Source organism: Coregonus lavaretus, assembly GCF_964263955.1.
Source record: "Coregonus lavaretus genome assembly, chromosome: 16".
Classification (NCBI taxonomy): Eukaryota; Metazoa; Chordata; class Actinopteri; order Salmoniformes; family Salmonidae; genus Coregonus; species Coregonus lavaretus.
In genome coordinates, this window is record NC_140003.1 from 49932588 (window position 1) to 49944778 (window position 12191).

Sequence of the window (12191 nt, forward strand, 5' to 3'; positions counted from 1 at the left end):
TAGGAGAGGTTTGTTCTAGAGTGAGTCTTGGCGTTAGTCTGGAAGTCCCCTAGGAGAGGTTTGTCCTAGAGTGAGTCTTGGCGTTAGTCTGGAAGTCCCCTAGGAGAGGTTTGTCCTAGAGTAAGTCTTGGCGTTAGTCTGGAAGTCCCCTAGGAGAGGTTTGTTCTAGAGTGAGTCTTGGCGTTAGTCTGGAAGTCCCCTAGGAGAGGTTTGTTCTAGAGTGAGTCTTGGCGTTAGTCTGGAAGTCCCCTAGGAGAGGTTTGTTCTAGAGTGAGTCTTGGCGTTAGTCTGGAAGTCCCCTAGGAGAGGTTTGTTCTAGAGTGAGTCTTGGCGTTAGACTGGAAGTCCCCTAGGAGAGGTTTGTTCTAGAGTGAGTCTTGGCGTTAGTCTGGAAGTCCCCTAGGAGAGGTTTGTCCTAGAGTAAGTCTTGGTGTTAGTCTGTTACCTACCTTCTCTATGAGGTCCAGACACTCTGCATTCTCCTTCCAGTCTATAGCTTCCCACTGGATCCCCTCTCTGAGGAAACGACACAACTCATATATGAACAGTGAGTTAGGGAGACAATGGTTGTATTGTCCACAGGTTCATGTGATTAAATGAGCTGTGACCAGGCTGCTGTCGTCCCATTTAAAACATTTGGCAGTGTGCCTGCATCTCTAGAACACCATGGCGAAACCCAAAGAACCCCCAGATAGGAACCAAGATGGTGCTCTCTCTCTTCGGGGCTGAGTCCCAAATGGCACCCCATTCCCTGTATAGTGAGAGCCGTAGGGCCCTTTGTTCAAAGTAGTGCACTTTATAGGGAATAAAATGCCATTTAAAACACAGCCATGTCTCTTCTCTCTGCTGTAGAGTCTGATAACCAACCTGTTATACAGTCTGATAACCAACCTGTTATACAGTCTGATAACAAACCTGTTATACAGTCTGATAACCAACCTGTTATACAGTCTGATAACAAACCTGTTATACAGTCTGATAACCAACAGTCTGATAACCAACCTGTTATACAGTCTGATAACCAACAGTCTGATAACCAACCTGTTATACAGTCTGATAACCAACCTGTTATACAGTCTGATAACCAACCTGTTATACAGTCTGATAACCAACCTGTTATACCGTCTGATAACCAACCTGTTATACAGTCTGATAACCAACCTGTTATACAGTCTGATAACCAACCTGTTATACAGTCTGATAACCAACAGTCTGATAACCAACCTGTTATACAGTCTGATAACCAACCTGTTATACAGTCTGATAACCAACAGTCTGATAACCAACCTGTTATACAGTCTGATAACCAACAGTCTGATAACCAACCTGTTATACAGTCTGATAACCAACCTGTTATACAGTCTGATAACTAACCTGTTATACAGTCTGATAACCAACCTGTTATACAGTCTGATAACCAACCTGTTATATAGTCTGATAACCAACCTGTTATACAGTCAGATAACCAACCTGTTATACAGTCTGATAACCAACCTGTTATACAGTCTGATAACCAACCTGTTATACAGTCTGATAACCAACCTGTTATACAGTCTGATAACCAACAGTCTGATAACCAACCTGTTATATAGTCTGATAAACAACCTGTTATACAGTCTGATAACCTACCTGCTATACAGTCTGATAACCAACCTGTTATACAGTCTGATAACCAACCTGTTATACAGTCTGATAACCAACCTGTCATACAGTCTGATAACCAACAGTCTGATAACCAACCTTTTATACAGTCTGATAACCAACCTGTTATACAGTCTGATAACCAACCTGTTATACAGTCTGATAACCAACCTGTTATACAGTCTGATAACCAACAGTCTGATAACCAACCTGTTATACAGTCTGATAACCAACAGTCTGATAACCAACCTGTTATACAGTCTGATAACCAACCTGTTATACAGTCTGGTAACCAACAGTCTGATAACCAACCTGTTAAAAAGTCTGATAACCAACCTGTTATATAGTCTGATAACCAACCTGTTATACAGTCTGATAACCAACAGTCTGATAACCAACCTGTTATACAGTCTGATAACCAACAGTCTGATAACCAACCTGTTAAAAAGTCTGATAACCAACCTGTTATACAGTCTGATAACCAACCTGTTATACAGTCTGATAACCAACCTGTTATACAGTCTGATAACCAACCTGTTATACAGTCTGATAACCAACCTGTTATACAGTCTGATAACCAACCTGTTATACAGTCTGATACCCAACCTGTTATACAGTCTGATAACCAACAGTCTGATAACCAACCTGTTATACAGTCTGATAACAAACCTGTTATACAGTCTGATAACCAACCTGTTATACAGTCTGATAACCAACCTGTTATACAGTCTGATAACCAACCTGTTATACAGTCTGATAACCAACAGTCTGATAACCAACCTGTTATACAGTCTGATAACCAACCTGTTATACAGTCTGATAACCAACCTGTTATACAGTCTGATAACCAACAGTCTGATAACCAACCTGTTATACAGTCTGATAACCAACCTGTTATACAGTCTGATAACCAACAGTCTGATAACCAACCTGTTATACAGTCTGATAACCAACCTGTTATACAGTCTGATAACCAACCTGTTATACAGTCTGATAACCAACCTGTTATACAGTCTGATAACCAACCTGTTATACAGTCTGATAAACAACCTGTTATACAGTCTGATAAACAACCTGTTATACAGTCTGATAACCAACCTGTTATACAGTCTAACAACCAACCTGTTATATAGTCTGATAACCAACCTGTTATATAGTCTGATAACCAACCTGTTATACAGTCTGATAACCAACAGTCTGATAACCAACCTGTTATACAGTCTGATAACCAACAGTCTGATAACCAACCTGTTATACAGTCTGATAACCAACAGTCTGATAACCAACCTGTTATAAAGTCTGATAACCAACCTGTTATACAGTCTGATAACCAACCTGTTATAAAGTCTGATAACCAACCTGTTATACAGTCTGATAACCAACCTGTTATACAGTCTGATAACCAACCTGTTATACAGTCTAACAACCAACCTGTTATATAGTCTGATAACCAACCTGTTATATAGTCTGATAACCAACCTGTTATACAGTCTGATAACCAACCTGTTATACAGTCTGATAACCAACAGTCTGATAACCAACCTGTTATACAGTCTGATAACCAACCTGTTATACAGTCTGATAACCAACCTGTTATACAGTCTGATAACCAACCTGTTATACATGCTGATAACCAACAGTCTTATAACCAACCTGTTATACAGTCTGATAACCAACAGTCTGATAACCAACCTGTTATACAGTCTGATAACCAACAGTCTGATAACCAACCTGTTATACAGTCTGATAACCAACCTGTTATACAGTCTGATAACCAACAGTCTGATAACCAACCTGTTATACAGTCTGATAACCAACAGTCTGATAACCAACTTGTTATACAGTCTGATAACCAACAGTCTGATAACCAACCTGTTAAAAAGTCTGATAACCAACCTGTTATACAGTCTGATCGAGTAATTGTCTCTGGCCCCCTCCCAGTTAGGGGGAGTGACGAGCTCTACAGCAGAGTCTCAGCACTCAATCGCTGGTTGAAAACTGTTTTCTGCCCCTCCCAAAAGATAGAATTTGTAGATAATTGGCCCTCTTTCTGGGACTCACCCACAAACAGGACCAAGCCTGACCTGCTGAGGAGTGACGGACTCCATCCTAGCTGGAGGGGTGCTCTCATCTTATCTACCAACATAGATAGGGCTCTAACTCCTCTAGCCCCACAGTGAAATAGGGTGCAGGCCAGGCAGCAGGCTGTTAGCCAACCTGCCAGCTTAGTGGAGTCTGCCAATAGCACAGTCAGTGTAGTCAGCTCAGCCATACCCATTGAGACTGTGTCTGTGCCTCGACCTAGGTTGGGCAAAACTAAACATGGCGGTGTTCGCCCTAGCAATCTTATTAGGATAAAGACCTCCTCCATTCCTGCCATTATTGAAAGAGATCGTGATACCTCACATCTCAAAATAGGGTTACTTAATGTTAGATCCCTCACTTCAAAGGCAGTCATAGTCAATGAACTAATCACTGATCATAATCTTGATGTGATTGGCCTGACTGAAACATGGCTTAAGCCTGATGAATTTGCTGTGTTAAATGAGGCCTCACCTCCTGGTTACACTAGTGACCATATTCCCCGTGCATCCCGCAAAGGCGGAGGTGTTGCTAACATTTACGATAGCAAATTTCAATTTACAAAAAAAAAAATGGCGTTTTCGTCTTTTGAGCTTCTAGTCATGAAATCTATGCAGCCTACTCAATCACTTTTTATAGCTACTGTTTACAGGCCTCCTGGGCCATATACAGCGTTCCTCTCTGAGTTTCCTGAATTCCTATCAGACCTTGTAGTCATAGCAGATCATATTCTAATTTTTGGTGATTTTAATATTCACATGGAGAAGTCCACAGACCCACTCCAAAAGTCTTTCGGAGCCATCATCGACTCAGTGGGTTTTGTCCAACATGTCTCTGGACCTACTCACTGCCACAGTCATACTCTGGACCTAGTTTTGTCCCATGGAATAAATGTTGTAGATCTTAATGTTTTTCCACAAAATCCTGGACTATCGGACCACCATTTTATTACGTTTGCAATCGCAACAAATAATCTGCTCAGACCCCAACCAAGGAGCATCAAAAGTCGTGCTATAAATTCTCAGACAACACAAAAATTCCTTGATGCCCTTCCAGACTCCTTCTGCCTACCCAAGGACGTCAGAGGACAAAAATCAGTTAACCACTTAACTGAGGAACTCAATTTAACCTTGCGCAATACCCTAGATGCAGTTGCACCCCTAAAAACGAAAAACATTTGTCATAAGAAACTAGCTCCCTGGTATACAGAAAATACCCGAGCTTTGAAGCAAGCTTCCAGGAAATTGGAACGGAAATGGCGCCACACCAAACTGGAAGTCTTCCGACTAGCTTGGAAAGACAGTACCGTGCAGTACCGAAGAGCCCTCACTGCTGCTCGATCATCCTACTTTTCCAACTTAATCGAGGAAAATAAGAACAATCCAAAATTTCTTTTTGATACTGTTGCAAAGCTAACTAAAAAGCAGCATTCCCCAAGAGAGGATGGCTTTCACTTCAGCAGTAATAAATTCATGAACTTCTTTGAGGAAAAGATCATGACCATTAGAAAGCAAATTACGGACTCCTCTTTGAATCTGCGTATTCCTCCAGGGCTTAGCTGTCCTGGATCTGCACAGCTCTGCGAGGGCCTGGGATCGGGAGAGACACTTAAGTGTTTTAGTACTATATCTCTTGACACAATGATGAAAATAATCATGGCCTCTAAACCTTCAAGCTGCATACTGGATCCTATTCCTACTAAACTGCTGAAGGAGCTGCTTCCTGTGCTTGGCCCTCCTATGTTGAACATAATAAACAGCTCTCTATCCACCGGATGTGTACCAAACTCACTAAAAGTGGCAGTGATAAAGCCTCTCTTGAAAAAGCCAAACCTTGACCCGGAAAATATAAAAAACTATCGGCCTATATCGAATCTTCCATTCCTCTCAAAAATTTTAGAAAAAGCTGTTGCGCAGCAACTCACTGCCTTTCTGAAGACAAACAATGTATACGAAATGCTTCAGTCTGGTTTTAGACCCCATCATAGCACTGAGACTGCACTTGTGAAGGTGGTAAATGACCTTTTAATGGCGTCAGACCGAGGCTCTGCATCTGTCCTCGTGCTACTAGACCTTAGTGCTGCCTTTGACACCATCGATCACCACATTCTTTTGGAGAGACTGGAAACCCAAATTGGTCTACACGGACAAGTTCTGGCCTGGTTTAGATCTTACCTGTCGGAAAGATATCAGTTTGTCTCTGTGAATGGTCTGTCCTCCGACAAATCAACTGTACATTTCGGTGTTCCTCAAGGTTCCGTTTTAGGACCACTATTGTTTTCACTATATATTTTACCTCTTGGGGATGTTATTCGAAAACATAATGTTAACTTTCACTGCTATGCGGATGACACACAGCTGTACATTTCAATGAAACATGGTGAAGCCCCAAAATTGCCCTCGCTAGAAGCCTGTGTTTCAGACATAAGGAAGTGGATGGCTGAAAACGTTCTACTTTTAAACTCGGACAAAACAGAGATGCTTGTTCTAGGTCCCAAGAAACAAAGAGATCTTCTGTTAAATCTGACAATTCATCTTGATGGTTGTAAAGTCGTCTCAAATAAAACTGTGAAGGACCTCGGCGTTACTCTTGACCCTGATCTCTCTTTTGACGAACATATCAAGACTGTTTCAAGGACAGCTTTTTTCCATCTACGTAACATTGCAAAAATCAGAAATTTTCTGTCCAAAAATGATGCAGAAAAATTAATCCATGCATTTGTTACTTCTAGGTTAGACTACTGCAATGCTCTACTTTCCGGCTACCCGGATAAAGCACTAAATAAACTTCAGTTAGTGCTAAATACGGCTGCTAGAATCCTGACTAGAACCAAGAAATTTGATCATATTACTCCAGTGCTAGCTTCCCTACACTGGCTTCCTGTTAAGGCAAGGGCTGATTTCAAGGTTTTACTGTTAACCTATAAAGCGTTACATGGGCTTGCTCCTACCTATCTTTCCGAGTTGGTCCTGCCGTACATACCAATACGTACGCTACGGTCACAAGACGCAGGCCTCCTAATTGTCCCTAGAATTTCTAAGCAAACAGCGGGAGGCAGGGCTTTCTCCTATAGATCTCCATTTTTATGGAACAGTCTGCCTACCCATGTGAGAGACGCAGACTCGGTCTCAACCTTTAAGTCTTTACTGAAGACTTATCTCTTCAGTAGGTCATATGATTGAGTGTAGTCTGGCCCAGGAGTGTGAAGGTGAACGGAAAGGCTCTGGAGCAACGAACAGCCCTTGCTGTCTCTGCCAGGCCGGTTCCCCTCTCTCCACTGGGGTTCTCTGCCTCTAACCCTGTTACAGGGGCTGAGTCACTGGCTTGCTGGTGCTCTTTCATGCCGTCCCTAGGAGGGGTGCGTCACTTGAGTGGGTTGAGTTACTGACGTGATCTTCCTGTCTGGGTTGGCGCCCCCCCTTGGTTTGTGCTGTGGTGGAGACCTCTGTGGGCTATACTCGGCCTTGTCTCAGGATTGTAAGTTGGTGGTTGAGGATATCCCTCTAGTGGTGCGGGGGCTGTGCTTTGGCAGAGTGGGTGGGGTTATATCCTTCCTGTTTGGCCCTGTCCGGGGGTTTCTTCGGATGGGGCCACAGTGTCTCCGGACCGCTCCTGTCTCAGCCTCCAGTATTTATGCTGCAGTAGTTTATGTGTCGGGGGGCTGGGGTTAGTTGGTTATACCTGGAGTACTTCTCCTGTCTTATCCAGTGTCCTGTGTGAATTTAAGTATGCTCTCTCTAATTCTCTCGTTCTCTCTTTCTCTCTGAGAACCTGAGCCCTAGGACCATACGTCAGGACTACCGGGCATGCTGACACCTTGCTGTCCCCAGTCCGCCTGGCCTTGCTGCTATTCCAGTTTCAACTGTTCTGCCTGCGGTTACGAAACCCCTACCTGTCCCAGACCTGCTGTTTTCAACTCTTAATGATCGGCTATGAAAAGCCAACTGAGAGACCTGAGCCCTAGGACCATACGTCGGGACTACCGGCCGTGGTGACTCCTTGCTGTCCCCAGTCCGCCTGGCCTTGCTGCTATTCCAGTTTCAACTGTTCTGCCTGCGGTTATGGAACCCCTACCTGTCCCAGACCTGCTGTTTTCAACTCTTAATGATCGGCTATGAAAAGCCAACTGAGATTTATTCCTGATTATTATTTGACCATGCTTGTCACTTATGAACATTTTTGAACATCTTGGCATGGTTCTGTTATAATCTCCACCCGGCACAGCCAGAAGAGGACTGGCCACCCCTCATAGCCTGGTTCCTCTCTAGGTTTCTTCCTAGGTTTTGGCCTTTCTAGGGAGTTTTTCCTAGCCACCGTGCTTCTACACCTGCATTACTAGCTGTTTGGGGTTTTAGGCTGGGTTTCTGTACAGCACTTCGAGATATTAGCTGATGTACGAAGGGCTATATAAAATAAAATTGATTGATTGATTGATTGATAACCAACCTGTTATACAGTCTGATAACCAACCTGTTATACAGTCTGATAACCAACCTGTTATACAGTCTGATAACCAACCTGTTATACAGTCTGATACCCAACCTGTTATACAGTCTGATAACCAACAGTCTGATAACCAACCTGTTATACAGTCTGATAACAAACCTGTTATACAGTCTGATAACCAACCTGTTATACAGTCTGATAACCAACCTGTTATACAGTCTGATAACCAACCTGTTATACAGTCTGATAACCAACAGTCTGATAACCAACCTGTTATACAGTCTGATAACCAACCTGTTATACAGTCTGATAACCAACCTGTTATACAGTCTGATAACCAACAGTCTGATAACCAACCTGTTATACAATCTGATAACCAACCTGTTATACAGTCTGATAACCAACAGTCTGATAACCAACCTGTTATACAGTCTGATAACCAACCTGTTATACAGTCTGATAACCAACCTGTTATACAGTCTGATAACCAACCTGTTATACAGTCTGATAAACAACCTGTTATACAGTCTGATAAACAACCTGTTATACAGTCTGATAACCAACAGTCTGATAACCAACCTGTTATACAGTCTGATAACCAACCTGTTATACAGTCTGATAACCAACCTGTTATACAGTCTGATAACCAACCTGTTATACAGTCTGATAACCAACCTGTTATACAGTCTGATAACCAACAGTCTGATAACCAACCTGTTATACAGTCTGATAAACAACCTGTTATACAGTCTGATAACCAACCTGTTATACAGTCTGATAACCAACCTGTTATACAGTCTGATAACCAACCTGTTATACAGTCTGATAACCAACCTGTTATACAGTCTGATAAACAACCTGTTATACAGTCTGATAAACAACCTGTTATACAGTCTGATAAACAACCTGTTATACAGTCTGATAACCAACAGTCTGATAACCAACCTGTTATAAAGTCTGATAACCAACCTGTTATACAGTCTGATAACCAACCTGTTATACAGTCTGATAACCAACCAGTTATACAGTCTGATAACCAACCTGTTATACAGTCTAACAACCAACCTGTTATATAGTCTGATAACCAACCTGTTATACAGTCTGATAACCAACAGTCTGATAACCAACCTGTTTTACAGTCTGATAACCAACCTGTTATACAGTCTGATAACCAACCTGCTATACAGTCTGATAACCAACCTGTTATACAGTCTGATAACCAACCTGTTATACAGTCTGATAACCAACCTGTTATACAGTCTGATAACCAACCTGTTATACAGTCTGATAACCAACCTGTTATACAGTCTGATAACCAACCTGTTATACAGTCTATTAACCAACAGTCTGATAACCAACCTGTTATACAGTCTGATAACAAACCTGTTATACAGTCTGATAACAAACCTGTTATACAGTCTGATAACCAACCTGTTATACAGTCTGATAACCAACCTGTTATACAGTCTGATAACCAACAGTCTGATAACCAACCTGTTATACAGTCTGATAACCAACCTGTTATACAGTCTGATAACCAACCTGTTATACAGTCTGATAACCAACAGTCTGATAACCAACCTGTTATACAGTCTGATAACCAACAGTCTGATAACCAACCTGTTATACAGTCTGATAACCAACCTGTTATACAGTCTGATAACCAACAGTCTGATAACCAACCTGTTATACAGTCTGATAACCAACAGTCTGATAACCAACCTGTTATACAGTCTGATAACCAACCTGTTATACAGTCTGATAACCAACCTGTTATACAGTCTGATAACCAACCTGTTATACAGTCTGATAACCAACCTGTTATACAGTCTGATAACCAACCTGTTATACAGTCTGATAACCAACCTGTTATACAGTCTAACAACCAACCTGTTATATAGTCTGATAACCAACCTGTTATATCGTCTGATAACCAACCTGTTATACAGTCTGATAACCAACAGTCTGATAACCAACCTGTTATACAGTCTGATAACCAACCTGTTATACAGTCTGATAACCAACCTGTTATACAGTCTGATAACCAACCTGTTATATAGTCTGATAACCAACCTGTTATACAGTCTGATAACCAACCTGTTATACAGTCTGATAACCAACCTGTTATACAGTCTGATAACCAACAGTCTGATAACCAACCTGTTATACAGTCTAATAACCAACCTGTTATATAGTCTGATAACCAACCTGTTATACAGTCTGATAACCAACAGTCTAATAACCAACCTGTTATACAGTCTGATAACCAACCGGTTATATAGTCTGATAACCAACCTGTTATATAGTCTGATAACCAACCTGTTATATAGTCTGATAACCAACCTGTTATACAGTCTGATAACCAACCTGTTATACAGTCTGATAACCAACCTGTTATACAGTCTGATAACCAACCTGTTATACAGTCTGATAACCAACCTGTTATACAGTCTAACAACCAACCTGTTATACAGTCTGATAACCAACCTGTTATATCGTCTGATAACCAACCTGTTATACAGTCTGATAACCAACAGTCTGATAACCAACCTGTTATACAGTCTGATAACCAACCTGTTATACAGTCTGATAACCAACCTGTTATACAGTCTGATAACCAACCTGTTATACAGTCTGATAACCAACCTGTTATACAGTCTGATAACCAACCGGTTATACAGTCTGATAACCAACCTGTTATATAGTCTGATAACCAACCTGTTATACAGTCTGATAACCAACCGGTTATATAGTCTGATAACCAACCTGTTATACTCCAGTTGTTCCAGGGAGAAGATGTGTTTGTTGAAGTATTCCTGGAGCTTCTCGTTGGCGTAGTTGATGTTGAACTGTTCAAATCTGTTCACCTAGAGGATGGAAATATAATCTGTAACATCCCTAACAGAACCATACTATCCTAGCCTGGTCCCAGATCTGTAACATCACTAACAGAACCATACTATCCTAGCCTGGTCCCAGATCTGTAACATCCCTAACAGAACCATACTATCCTAGCCTGGTCCCAGATCTGTAACATCACTAACAGAACCATACTATCCTAGCCTGGTCCCAGATCTGTAACATCCCTAACAGAACCATACTATCCTAGCCTGGTCCCAGATCTGTAAACATCCTTAACAGAACCATACTATCCTAGCCTGGTCCCAGATCTGTAACATCCCTAACAGAACCATACTATCCTAGCCTGGTCCCAGATCTGTAACATCACTAACAGAACCATACTATCCTAGCCTGGTCCCAGATCTGTAACATCCCTAACAGAACCATACTATCCTAGCCTGGTCCCAGATCTGTAACATCCCTAACAGAACCATACTATCCTAGCCTGGTCCCAGATCTGTAACATCCTAACAGAACCATACTATCCTAGCCTGGTCCCAGATCTGTAACATCCTAACAGAACCATACTATCCTAGCCTGGTCCCAGATCTGTAACATCCCTAACAGAACCATACTATCCTAGCCTGGTCCCAGATCTGTAACATCCCTAACAGAACCATACTATCCTAGCCTGGTCCCAGATCTGTAACATCCCTAACAGAACCATACTATCCTAGCCTGGTCCCAGATCTGTAAACATCCTTAACAGAACCATACTATCCTAGCCTGGTCCCAGATCTGTAAACATCTTTAACAGAACCATACTATCCTAGCCTGGTCCCAGATCTGTAAACATCCTTAACAGAACCATACTATCCTAGCCTGGTCCCAGATCTGTTTGTGCTCTAATCCATGCCAACTTCCTTCAAATACTGCAGGGTCTACTACTTTAAAAACACAAAGCTACCTCAAAGTTCTCGAAGCCGAAAATGTCGAGGATGCCGATGGACTTGAAGTTGTCCTTCCCTCTGACCTTCTGGTTGATCCGTGTGATGATCCAGGAGAAAGACTGGGAGTACAACGCCATGGCAACCGAGTCCCGAGAGTCCACCGCCTGTCAATCAAATGATCAGACAATGAAAGGGTTCATTAATATACAGGCCAAACCAGACAACCAAAGA

The 12191-nt window shown here is 42.0% G+C and overlaps 1 protein-coding gene across 1 annotated transcript in view; it reads right to left on the reverse strand.

The window, feature by feature from the left end:
• The window catches only part of LOC311143887 (unconventional myosin-X-like), a 199038-nt gene that overhangs the window by 101098 nt on the left and 85749 nt on the right, over window positions 1-12191 (reverse strand). Inside the window, exons 11-13 of the mRNA XM_084179757.1 lie at window positions 11978-12124; window positions 10936-11036; window positions 450-516 (exon numbers count right to left, since the gene is read on the reverse strand). Coding sequence (XP_084035883.1) covers window positions 450-516; window positions 10936-11036; window positions 11978-12124 — 315 coding nt within the window. The remainder of the gene's footprint in view (window positions 1-449; window positions 517-10935; window positions 11037-11977; window positions 12125-12191) is intronic.